The sequence below is a fragment of the Aythya marila genome (genome assembly GCF_965140915.1).
Source record: "Aythya marila genome assembly, chromosome: Z".
Lineage (NCBI taxonomy): Eukaryota > Metazoa > Chordata > Aves > Anseriformes > Anatidae > Aythya > Aythya marila.
In genome coordinates, this window is record NC_139080.1 from 30,603,991 (window position 1) to 30,617,747 (window position 13,757).

Sequence of the window (13,757 nt, forward strand, 5' to 3'; positions counted from 1 at the left end):
TGTTTATGCATATGACTAACAAGTGGGGAAGTATTTCCCTCCAAACACTGAAGTGAATAAAAAGTGTCAAATAAATACATATGCCAAAGTGAATAATTGTTGGTACATGTAAAAGGCAATCGTGGTGAATCAAGACACCATCAAAGTCCTCTCAGACTCCAGTTCCATAGAGATCTAAACCACTGCAGATCTCAGGGCCACCAAAAAGGGTTCTGTTGCCTGTGGGTTTTTTCCTGGCTTAGTTTTCTTCTGCCTTAGTTAAGTCAGCATGTGGCAGAGTCCAAGAACTGGAGTCAGCACAAGGGAAGTGGTGGGAGCAGACAATGAAATGGGGGAGAGAGCAGAGCCTTTCCTTTTTTGCTTCTTTTTTCTGAGAACTGTAGTCTTACTGAAGAAGCAGAGGCACACCCTCAAGCAAAATAAATGGTCAAGTCCCAGATTTGAGTCACCACAAACTATTAACAGACAAATAGCAGCTTTTTATTAAGAATGTTCTAATTTACATTTCCGTTGGCTAGAGCTGCTTGGAACTTTGAATGGCACAAAGGCCTCATGTTTGCTTTGATAGTAAAACTGCTCTTAGGCATCAGCAATAAAGAGGACAGAAACAGTGATGACATTTAAATGGATTTACTTAAACTAGATACATACTTTTTGTGAGTGTATGTGCATGTGCATTTCTTTCCTACATTGTTTTTAGAAGCAGTATACATGCTCCCCAACACATTCAGACCTGTGAATCTGGTCATATTCGGTAAAGAATCCCAGACACCAGTGTGTTAGTCGTGAAGATGATCTGTTATTGCAGTTAGCCTTATTTGCTCTGGACCATAATATATTGTTTCCTTGCTCATCTATAGTTTGATGTAGTTTTGTGGCTTAGAACTTTTTGTAGGAGTATGCCACTTGGATCTTTATGCAAGAATTTTTAGATTATCTCTGTGATTATTTCTTAAAAATATCCTACCAATGGGGCTTGTAAGACTTGTTCATCCTATTTATACATATTGTCAGGATGGTGTACACTTGTACAGTTTGAAAGAAACATAGCATTTTATCTTACTGGTGGTGTTTGCTTGGAAAGTAGTCTCCAGTTTAGCAATATTTTATCAGTATCTTCAATGTTATTGGTTTTCATTTTTTCTCTGTAATGATTCAGTACACTTTAGTTTTGCTTAGCAGAATCTTGCACAACATAGTTCAAATAGGTGTTAGTTTTTTGTTTTGTTTTGTTTTTCATTCATAATAAAGCCTTCAAAAACCTGTGTAATCTTAACCCTTTCCTAACTTGGAAATAGGCTGACTGTGTGCTACTGCTTCTCTGTTATGTCCAGCACATCCAATGTCTCTGTATGGGAGAGAAGAAAAAAAAATATTGTGTTGCAGAGTGCTCCCCGGACATTTTAACTACAAACATCACAGGCTTGGTAAAATGTTAAACTGTATAATCGTCATAATTAAAGCTATGGCATTCCTGGTCTATATTCCTTTAGTTGCTTGTGTAATTTCAGATTTTGAAGAGGTCTTTTAGAATCAAAATAGGGATTGCAGCAGTTCAAAAGAGTAAATTTTGACAAGGAGAGAAGTTCAACAAACCCAAAAGTTCTTCAGACTTATTTTTAATAGCTGGGTATCATTCTAAAAGAAATAAAGCTCTACAGCAAGCAGATTCCTTTCTCTTTTGTCAGATTGCTCAATAGGTAATAACACAATTCAGTGAAGTCAGTGAGACTGGTCAGTAATAAATGCTTCCAATATGCATTATACTGAAACTTCACAATCAGTTCTAAATTAGGTAGTAAATTGAATATGGTAGAAGAAGAGGTAGTTGAAGAACACACTCTATTATCCTAGTGAGGAGGGAATAGATAGCATTTTAGAAGTGTTGTGTGTTTTTTTTTTTTTTTCTAACCTTTTCTATCTAAATGCATTTATATTTGGATTAGAATTTTAGTAAATACATGTGAGAAAGTGAAAACCTTCACTTTACACATTATGTTCCCTAATCCATCTCTAGAAGGCTTTTAGCATTAGGGCTGTGGAGTCATAGGGTATTTGTTATTTATCGCTGAGGTCTAATGAGTGGAGCTGGTACAGAAATCTGTTATTAACAGGACTAATCTCAGTATCTGAAATTCAATATTGTACATGTGTTTGCAGGATTGGATTTTAGTTTTCCAAGACATTTTAGAAGTCAAAGTAGGGTTTTTGAAGCTTTCTTTTGGTGATAAGAGTTTTAAACGATCTCCTTTATCATTTTTCTTGCTGTATAGGTTCCAAGTAACATCTGTTACTGTATCTTGTAAGTCACAAATCTAGTTCATTTCTGACAGTGTACCTTCACAACGATATTTAGCATGCTTTATTCAAGAGGATAGGATTTTGTCTGATCAGCTAGCAAAATAGTTTGTAGGTTTAGAGGTACAATTTAGAGAATTGCAATGGTGTGGGTGGCTGTCAAGGAGGACATACTTAGTTACAAGCTGTGATGTGACAGTCAGGTAATCCGAGGGCAATGAGCTAGTCTTTTGTTTATGCAAGTGTAAAGAGCATATGTTTTGGTTTTGGTAGAGTTAGTACTGTGCCGAATTTTGTGTGTGGACTGAATCAACAATGAAAAAAGATGCTACATAGATTTATTCCATTGCTTGGGAGTCATAAATTACAGAGTCTAGGTCTGAGAAACCAAGTTGAATGTACTTTTTATTTTTATTTTTCAGAGGCCCAGAAGACACAATAAATGATTGTAAAATCCTTTTTATAGAAGAAATGTACAAGATTGAAAAGCCAGGAGCTTATCCATTGACATTTGGTGATGGAGATTTCAAAAGTATGTGTTTTTTGTTTTCGTTTTTGGCACTTGAATAGATATAAAAAATTGAATACTTGAATGATGTGTATTTAAAATGCAGAAGAAGGAGTTTGCAGAGGTAATAATAAAGGTTTTGCATGCACAGGAATGTAGTAACATAGAATTCTTTTTAGATTTCTGTTCTAAAGGTGTATTTCTTGTAAGGTAGATTTTAACATCTTTGTCATGAGCAGAGTAATGGGAATATTCCAAACAAACTGTGCAAAATGAATTAATAATCCCAGTTAAGTTACTTGACAGGTGTCCAGGTCACCAGAACTTTTATGGCAATGGACATGCCATTTAAACTTCTAATAAATTAATAAATGCCAAAGACAGAATTAGTCTGTAATGCTGCTCTTTAAACCTGTTATTATGTATGAATTAAAAAATAAAATTAAGAAGTTTGTACCAGAGGTACTAGTATCATGAAAAAAACAAACAAACAAACCAAATAATTAATGTTTAGATTATTATTTCGCCCTCTAAAACCTTCTAAAAATAACTATGCCATACCTCCTCATCCTCCCCACAGCCAATGGAAGGAGTTGGTGGCAGCATTATCTAAAAAGTGGTGGGACATTTTATCCTAACTTTAAAGATATACTGAAGTTAGGAGTGATAAGATGGTGTTTATGACAGTGAAACTGAGAGATTTATCTTCAGCTCTACTAATAGATGTTACTGAATTAAAAAATGAAGCAGATACATCATATCTTAGATTCTTGATGCCAAGGCAAGTATTTTTCGGAATCTTTTTATGTAGCTATTAGTGCACAATAATTAGTGTACTTACTGTTTACCTGTATGCGTCTAAAAAAATTTTTAGAAAAGCACACTGCATTTGAAGTTGTCTTCTTAAAAGCTGAAATATGACTTTCTGTAAATAAACTTTTCACAATTCATTTTTCATTGCTTGTGATTTACTTTCCTTAGGTTACTTACAAAAAAAAATAATATTACATAAATAAATAAATAAACAGCACATTCTTTTTATCTTCTCTTTGTATAATTTAAGGGGTTTTGCAATATCTTAAAACACGTTTCTATTTTAAAAACTGATATGAGAAAAGTTAAAATGTATAGGTACTGCTTTGCTTTTACAAACCTATTTATTTTTCAAGTATAATTATTTACAAAACCTTTTAAAGGGCATATAAAATTATTACAGTTTGTTTAGTTCTTTCCCACGTTTTCTGTATACTAAATTAATTTTTAAAAGTATAGACATGTTAAGGAAGTGAGTAATTACTATATTGCTGACTATACAAAATTAGCTACATTGGGACCATCTGATTTGGCTTGAGTATTTATTTATTTTACATTCTGTGCTTCCTCTGATGATTGCTGTTTTTACTATTTCAAATTCAAGCTCTTTATTTTCACGTACAGCTCCTTCCCTTCCTATTTTATACCTATTTCGTCATTTGTAACCTTTTTGCTTAAATGACTCACTTACTGCTATCTGTATAGAGATTAGCACCTCTGTGTATGTTTTGTTTCATTCTGTTCATGTTCCTGTTTCAGGATGTTGTTTATAAACCTACGTAAATAAATATAACATAGAAATATAAACTTTAAAAATGTAAACCTACAAATTTAATTGATCTGGTAATTTAGTTTGATTTCTTCTCATAAACTGTTCTTTTTTTCTGAGTCCATCTTTCTCACCACATTGCCCTTTCCATTTCTGTTATTGTGGTTCTAATTTTTGTGGTAAACTGTCTTGTCATTGTTGATTTACAACACTGCATATCAATTGAGCTCTAAGTAGTAATAGTACAGCCATTGCCTTTCTGCCGTGCTCAACCTACTTCGCATTTAAAAAAATTAAAAGACATACACATGTATCTATCAGTACATGGACATCTATCTTAACTTATTTGTATGCTATGAAAAGCAGTAGATTTTTCTTACAATAGTATCATGTGATATTCAAGAATTAACTGTCTTTAAATAAGATTGCTGTGAGCAGAATCAGAATATGTGCTGACTATATTGTTGTCTAATGAAGCTGTGTCCTTTCCAAAAGTTAGTATGCATACTTAGGAAATCATCCTCACCATATAAACACTGTAGGCTATCTCTACAGGGAAATTGTTACTCCTTGAGCATGGTAATATGTTAATGAGGCCTTGTATATATAAATTAGAAAAAAAATCAAGATTTATGCAATAAATGTGAGGTAACTCTTCCAGTAAAAAAAAAAAAAAAAAAAAAAAAAAGGAGAAAGTGAAATAATAAGTGCAACTAAAGTATACCTGGCTGGTAGGGATGAACAGACCTGTCTCCATATGACCAATATGCCAGGTATAATGAGTGCATTTCAGTTACAAACATGGTAAAGCATAAATGTAAGAAATTAAAGCCATGTAATGAAAACAAAAGTTTGCATTTTGTTTGTATATTGAAGAATGTTGAAAACTTCAGGTGTTGTTTAACTGAACAAATACATAGACCTCTGTCTTTTTTTTCAGAAATACATATATATTTAAAAGAGATTGTTACTAAACTTTGACCTAAGAAACTGATTTTGTAACAGAAAAAAGTAAATTACATAATTCTAGACAACATGTGGTGGTAAGATATAGAGAAAAATAAATTTCCTTTTGCCTGTTATTTCTCAGATGAGATAGAGTATGAGTTTGTTTAGGGACAGCTCAATCATCAGTTCTAAGATTTTTCAAAGGAGTGACCAGTTACCTGGGATTTCTTCAACTTCGACTTGAATTGATGTTGATAGCTTGGACAGATCAGTGAGTTTTGCATAGCTGTTTGAGAAATTCCACAGGTACAGCCATGTACAGATTGTTTCATCAGCACTCTTTAAGTTTGTCTGTTTGTTTGTTTGTTTGTTTTCTCTTCAAATGAACCCTGTGGGAGAAGTCTTAGACTAGAAGATCACTTCCATTTGGATGCTTTTTTGTCTTTTCCCATACAGAAATTTACACATTACAATGTAGGTGTACGTCTTCCACCTGTGAAGATAAGAACATTGCTCAATATCATCCAGAAGGACAGTAGAGGTAGCACAACACTTGGTATTCCGGTCCCACTTTCTTAAAAGACTTTCAGTATGGAGTTTCTCCCACAGAGGTTTTCATTCTGATCTGTGCTGATCACATTTTCTGTAAAGTCTATCCAGTTGGGACAGCAGGTTTTTTCCCAGCAGGTAGGGGCTGAGATATCTGCAATCCCATAGTTATGACTTTTGTTCTCCATATGCTTAGGAAAAATGCAAAAGTATCCAGAACTGTTCTGGATATATCAAGAAGATACCTCGTCTTTCTTTCTGTCAGGAATCGGCTCTTAAATCTTTATGTTATGTGAGCAAACTATCTTACAATGACTTGATAGGCTTTCCAGCATCTGAAGGCAGCAACTTAAACAATAACTCATGGTGAAGAAAAAATATGAAATAAAGCTACTAGCAGATGGAAACTTGTCCCTGAATAGTATTGTCCCCTTCTAGTGAGACAAACCTGGGGGCAGGTATCCATGAGGTTTGAGAAAATCTAGTCTCCCATAAAAATGTGTCAGAAAGACAGACATCCTTTAGTATGAAAAAAACCCCTATTTTTTACTAAGGGTTAAATCTTTTATGGAAACAGGCAATGTTTTCTTAAATTTTATGATTTGACACTTGTGCCCTTCTCTTTTGGTGTGATACTCTTAGTTCATGCTGTCTCCTAAAGGCTGTATGGGGCTTGGGGTTAGAGCAGGTTGGTTTATAGTTTGCATTTTTGTAATGGGCCTCCTTTTCAAATTTGTTATTAATGAATTTGCCTGTGACATCATGGACATATTCAGTCTTTGTTTCTGAGAATGAAAGTGTTAGTTTTTGAATGAATAATAAGTTGGGGGTATTTTTAGCAAAGATTATGACAGGGGCAATTTTGTCTGTCACAGATTTTGTCTGCCAGACTGTCCTTCTAGGCAAATAGCCCTTTTGAGTAGACATTATCAATCAGTTCAGAAGTTTCTCAGATAGTTTGCCTATGGACTTACAAGAAGATTTATTCTAAGTGTTGGCATTCCAGCTCTTCCAGTTTCTGAACTACTATAACACATGGTTATTTTTTTCTCCCAGAATTGCTCTCCTGAGAACATTTTATGGCCCTGTCTTCCCTATTCCTTTTTCTGAGCTTGTATTGAGATTTCCCAGTTAGAGTACACAAAGAGAGTACATATTAAAGTACTCTAACAAACTGATGGCCACTGTCAGTACTAAAAATGTTTTTACCTATGATTTTCCTCATCTGTCTTAAACTCTTCGTTGTATTCCCGCTCACCTTCTTTCTCTTGTGGAAGTAGTAACAGGAACGAACGTTATCTACCTTGATGTCTATCACTTCTTCAGAAGGAGGAAAAGGTTGTTGTTCGTATTTTATAGTATTTCTGACAGTCTGCAACTGTCTCAAAACTTCACATAAACAGTCTGTCCATCCAAGTGAATGAAATTATAGAATGTTACAGTAGGAACAGAGATCTAGAATTACAAGTTGTAAACTTCACAGAATGAATGAAGAAAGTTAGTTAATAAGCCTTTCTATTTTCCTATCTTCTAAACTTTCAGAAAAAAAAAAAAAAAAAAGTCTTTGTATTATTGCAGGCGTCTAGATTCTGCAACTTCCTGTATCCAACTCCAAACTCTCAAATAGTCTTTGTAGTTTTCTGTGCCTTCTGATTCAAAGACATTTATTTCTTTCAGATAAGATGATATTTCAAGAGCAGCTTGGAATTATTCAGTTAATTATTATATTAGGCTAATTGAAGGTCAAGTTCACTTCCATGGCATTTCTAGATGTCTTTCACACAGAACACATCTGAACATGGACAGGAGTTGGACTTGGTGATCCTTGTGGTTCCCTTCCAACTCGGGATATCCTATGATTCTGTGATTTTTTTTTTTTTTCTTTTAATGAAGGAATTGTTTGAGCAGTGATCAAGTTCTCTTCTGAAGTCTTCTCTCATTTCTCTGGACTTCCCAGTTGTTTCAAACATTTTTCCTGTAAGTCTTAATTGTTCTCTGTTCTGCTCTTTCATTATTTTAGGCTACTGAATGATTTGGGAACAAATGCCATTTTTTTGTGTGTGTGTGTGTCTTTTTTTTTTTTTTTTCATAGCAGTGTTCATTTAGTCCAAATTTCCAAGTGAGCTAAACCAGAAAGTTAGTGTTTCTTTGTGTGTAAACTAAACTGCTGCTGTGAACAACTGGTGATTTTGAGGTGGACTATGATCTTAGACTATTAATTCTTTTATGCAACTGTAAATTTAATTCTACGGGAAAGAAAGCTGTTCTAGATTGTAGTTCTGTCTGCATTTGACTGTTACCAATTTCCTAACTGGGGTTTTTTCATAGCTGAATTTAAGAAGACTCCAACCAAAGATTGTTCAAGGCTTCATCTGTAGGCAGTATGCTGGTGTCATGTTGAAGGCAGTGAGGCACAGTGGGCTGATGGGGAGAAAATAAGAGAAGCTGCTGGTTTATACAACAAAAAATCCCGTTGGCCTAGGTAGTCAAATAAAAGTTATTATGGGGGGGGGGGGGAGAATAAATACATAAATTTCAAGAGGAAAGTGTTCATGTGCAGAAAGAATTGTTTCCTGTTGATACAGTAATGCAGTTTTCTGAGATACATGGCATTTGACTTTTTCTTTGTTTTTGACAGGAAAAAGTGGCCCTGAGTGCAAGCACTGTAGGGCTGATCCAGATAAGGAATGCCGTTTTTGTTCATGTTATTTGTGTGGTGGAAAACAGGATGCTCACATGCAACTCCTGTGTGATGAATGTAATATGGCTTATCATATATACTGCCTGAACCCTCCCTTAAGCAAGATACCAGAAGATGAGGACTGGTAAATATACAAGGATGATTTACTTATCTATATTACCATTCTGCACAAGGTACCTCTTTGTTATTTGCACCTCGTAAGAGACACTACTGAAGAATTTTTGTAATTCTGGTGTGTTATTCATCTGTCCACTTAACGTAAACCATTATGTTTTCTGTCACAATAATTCCTTTAAATCATTCATAAAGGATTAGTAGTAAGCTTTAATGATCATTACATAATTTCAAAAACAGGTATGTTCATTTTATTCACTGCGATCATTAGGACATTGCCTGATCTGATTATATTTACTTACAGTGGTTGTTCCCTTGTCTCTTAATTTCATTCAAGCTCCACTGCTTGAACAACACTCTTTCCTTCACCATTCTCTTTCACTGTATCCTCTGCCACTATTGCTGGCCTTGAGACCTTCCCCTGTCTTCTGGTTGCCTCTGCCCCTTTCATATCTCCTGCTGTGCGAGATCCACCAGCTTGCCGTTCTCCTTTTTACTGTCCCTGGCTCTGCCAGCAGGAAAACCAAGCTAACTCACATTGTCAAATCAAGGTAACTGTATTTTGAAGTGAGTCTGCATGGAACCACTAGCAGCCCAGTAAGTTATCTTGGGCACTGTGCCATTTTTTGTCCTTATTAGCTATCTACAATTTACACTGTTCATATTTATAACCTGCCTGTGACTTATGTGAGATGCTAATCCTTTATAAATGAGTAATAAATAGAACTTCATTTAAGTAAAGTTTTCCATTATGTAGACATCAGTTAATGTCTAAGATGTCTATGGCTACGTTTTATGGAATATCTTTGGGCCTTGTGATTAATTTTTGTGGAACGGTACACTTCAAATAAAAAAATCCATTAAAGTGCTATGGAAGTTTTAACTTTCTTTGGAAATAAGTAACTCAATCCACTATACCGTAGTGGATGCCGCATGCAAAGTAAGTTTGTGTATTGGAAAGTCACTAATGCTGTGCCTGTTTTCTGTGGTATCAATTTTTTCTGAGCTCCTTCTATATTTATGCCAATGTGTGATTAAGCAATTGAGAGATTAACAGTGATAGGTATTTCTCAGTGGCAATACTGAGGCTACTGTTTTTTCTTTGTCCTATGAAATTTCTGCAATGAGAAGCATTGTATCCACTTTTTTTGGAATGGTAGTTGGAATTAAGAATAGCATTTATTTCAATATTGCCTCTGTGCCTTCCACTTCTTCCATGTGCAAAATGACAGTGTTTATTCAGCAATGTGTATTATGCATCATACTAGTCATAACTATCCCTAAGTTTTCTACTGTCAGGGGAGATTGTTCTTGCTGTATATGGCATCTTCTTGCTTCCTACTAATTGCCGACATTAATGAGTTGATGTCATGTTGGAAACCATTCTCAACACACAAATGGTTTATTACTGACTGCAGTCCTTATACAGCATTTTTACTTCATAGTGCTTGCCCTTTGGATATAGCAGCTGAGAAGTTCTTTTTTGACTTCATTCAGAATGTTCAATGAGACCACCTGGCTGGAAGTATACATCTGTTCAGTCCATCCATTCTTCTTCAGTTACTTACTCCCAAAATCCAGTACTCCAGCAACAGTTAAATTCATTTATTTTCCAATATTAATCACAGTTAAATTTCGCATAAAGAAAATAAATATGCTCCAAGTCAGTGACCCTCTTCACACAAAGTCACAAAATCTTTCGTTCTAATCCAAGAACTATTTATTTTCTCTAGTTTCTTCTGTATCCTCAGATACACAGCAAGTTCGATAGGCATGTTAGGATACTAATATTGAAATCTCACCAGCCACCAGTGTCTCTTTGATTTAATTAGTGTGCTAAGATTATCTTGGACTGCTGGGTGCCTCAGATGATTTTTCAGATTAGTCATTACTGTTCTAATCTTCACTGGCACCCATTCTTTTTCAAAAACTTCTAAGAAGATGTTCTTAGGAGTTATTCTACATCAATTTCAGAGAGCTACAAAGAAAGTCTGAAGAATGCAAATTTTTTCGAAGTGTTGGAATTACTTAGATATCCCTACCCTCTTAGATATCCCTACCCTCTTCCAATAGCATGACTGTAACTGCATAGCATAGATCCATAGGATGGTTTTCCTCCTTACAGGAAATGTGGTGTTCTGTAGGCAACCACAGAAAAATTGAATTGACTGAAAATGTAGCCTATATAGTCTGTCAGGTCATGGGTTACATAAAAGTTTAGACCCTTCTACTTGCATTCCTCACAAAATGATTATGAATTTCCACAAGTAGCAGAAGGTTAATTCATATAATCTAAAAACCATATTCATAATATATAAAATGTCTTGCAAAAAGGCTGTCAAGCATTTTAACTTGTTTTTGTCTGCTGTGTAACAATACAAGCCTTAAGATTTGTTTATTCAAGTAAACAAATAGTTGCATCTGTGGATGAAATCATTGGGTGGAAGAGGTACTGTTACGGAGGTGGCTCTATAGTAGTTATTTTGTGATACTTAGTAATACCAGCCCTCTTCAGTCTTAATGCTTCATTGTATGTAGAAGTAGCTCAGTTACACCGGGCAAAGCAGGATCTCCTAGCAAAGAGGAGGTCTGCGTTCTCCCTTCTTACATAGTAGCAAAGGGTAATGGCCATGTGATCCTTAACATCCTGCTAGATCTTGCTTGTTTTGGAAGTGGAAAGATTTGGCAAACTCCGTGCAGGGGATAAACTTGCAGTTTGGGAAATTATAATAAGGTTCTCTTGCAGAGATGAGGCCCTCCTATATGCTAAACAATATTTAATATTTTGTGAGAAGCTTACATTAAAAGCTATTAAGGTAATATGGTTATGCTATCAAAAAGCAGGGGATGCCACTGTTAAATTCACCTTGTGAACTTGCATTTTATCATCTTCCTTCTTTGTAGGTGGCCATTGCATACTCTTTTTTTTTTTTCAAAACAACTTCAGTAATATCATCCAAAGTCTTAGTGCTAGACAAATTCAACATCTTGTATTATTTTTCATTTCTTGTAATCAATGTACCTTCATTGTCTTACTGGCTCATCACCTTTATTGGCATAGTGAAATTTGTTTCTGTGGACATTAATCATTAAATCTTCTGTTCATAACCAAATGCATAAGGTCATAAATCCAAAACAGTAGTAGTAGTAGTAGCAGTAGTGGTAGCAATCTAAATTAAGTTATCAATGTTATTTTATATCAGGTGTCTTCCATTAGCAGCTTGTGGGCCAAACTTAGGCCATGGAAGCCAGAAACATGGACAATTAATTATCTTTGCATTAGCATTCCTGGAGTGGGATGAAAATCTTTTTAGAAGCAGTAAAACGGCCAGTGTACCTCCCTTCTCTCTCTGCTGCAGCCACGGCGTACTGCTATCTCCTTCTTTCCTATCAGGCTGGCTTTGTGTTAGCTGGAATGAGTCCCAGTGCTGTGTTCCAAGTGCCTTAGGCATTGTGGGGTAGGATTAATGAATATGAATGTGTGTGTGTGTGTGTGCCTGTATGTCTGTCTGTCTACCCATATTACATGGTGTCTTGGCTCTGTTTCACATTCAGCTGTCTGCAGTGAAATTTAGTACAGTAGAAGCAGAAAATAAGGGTAGAGTGGGCAGGACATACAAACAAACCCCGAGCACTGGTTAGCAGCATACTCTAATCTCGGCTATCTTCTCCTTTACATGGTCTGAACGAAAGAGGACAGAATGAAGAGAGAATACAGGACACATGGGGACGTCTCACACATCATGTGAGAAAGAATAGTGAAATGTTTTGCCTCTAACACTCTACCTTCAAAAAAACTGAAAAGCCCTATTTTAAAGTTGACAGCATTTGTTCATGTTGGGTTCATTTTTTTTTCAACTATAGGCTTCAGCTGCTTGAGACTGGTATATATTTGCTAGCTTTAAATATTCAGTCAAGATAAACCAGTTGACACTATTTTGGCTACAGGAAATGTATTGCCATTATTATGAAGTAATTGAGAATTTACTAAAACCGTTTTTTTAGGTATTGTCCTTCCTGCAAAAATGATTCTAATGAAGTTGTAAAGGCTGGAGAAAAGCTCAAACAGAGTAAAAAGAAAGCAAAGATGCCATCTGCCAGTACTGAAAGCCAGAGAGACTGGGGCAAGGTAGAGTGTGTTTTAGAAATAGCTATTACTCTGATTGTTCATGTATGTGCTACATCTGTAATTATACTTCTATATGCACTACACAAAATTCAGTACTGGGTTGCACAGACTATGAGACAATGATGAATCCTGCCCACTATCTACTGACAGTTAAAGCAGTGGAAGAATTATTAAGGTGACTAGAGGTAAAAGCAAAAAAAAAACCAACTCCCAATCTCCCCCCAAAAAACATGAACACACATTACTTAAAACATTTCTTTAACAATTGTTAATGCATTTTTAAGTATGTATTTTTTTATAATGATTAGATTTCCTGACATCTGTATCTGATTTTTCAAGTAGTCTTCAATATTATAACATTAAGTCATTCTGTGTTTTTAGGGCATGGCCTGTGTTGGTCGCACTAAGGAATGCACGATTGTTCCTTCAAATCATTATGGACCTATTCCTGGTGTTCCTGTTGGGACAACTTGGAAATTCAGAGTTCAGGTATGGTATGTTGCTTCAGTATTAGCTGTAGTTGAAGTAAATAAGAATAATAATAAATGTGCTGGACACTAATGTAAATTTAGATTGATAATTTTCATTTTCACCAGGACAAGATAAAGCACGTACAGTGTGATACTGGAAGTGATGCCAACTGTAATGAAATAGAAGCATACAGATTTTATAATACAGCTAATAAGTAGTGTTTTTTTAAAAAAATGAATTATTTTTAAATAGAAGTCTGTTGTAATGAGAATAAACAAATTTCACATATTAAAATTCTGAGTGGAATACTTAGTGAATAGAGTAAAGTGTTTTCTGAATTCTCCTTCATGTGAACTGGTCATCCCACTAAAGAAATGTAGACTGTGGATTTCAAAAGCAGTAGATGATATCACTATAAGTTGACTAACTGTTAGTTTTTTTGGTCATGCATAACTGA

At 35.2% G+C, this 13,757-nt stretch overlaps 1 protein-coding gene across 3 annotated transcripts in view; it reads left to right on the plus strand.

Annotated features, from left to right (window-relative positions):
- The window catches only part of UHRF2 (ubiquitin like with PHD and ring finger domains 2), an 85,166-nt gene that overhangs the window by 52,029 nt on the left and 19,380 nt on the right, over window positions 1-13,757 (plus strand). For all 3 annotated transcript variants that reach the window (XM_082782519.1, XM_082782517.1, XM_082782518.1), the window contains exons 5-8: window positions 2,721-2,830; window positions 8,524-8,710; window positions 12,706-12,829; window positions 13,211-13,318. In XM_082782519.1, coding sequence (XP_082638645.1) covers window positions 2,721-2,830; window positions 8,524-8,710; window positions 12,706-12,829; window positions 13,211-13,318 — 529 coding nt within the window. The remainder of the gene's footprint in view (window positions 1-2,720; window positions 2,831-8,523; window positions 8,711-12,705; window positions 12,830-13,210; window positions 13,319-13,757) is intronic.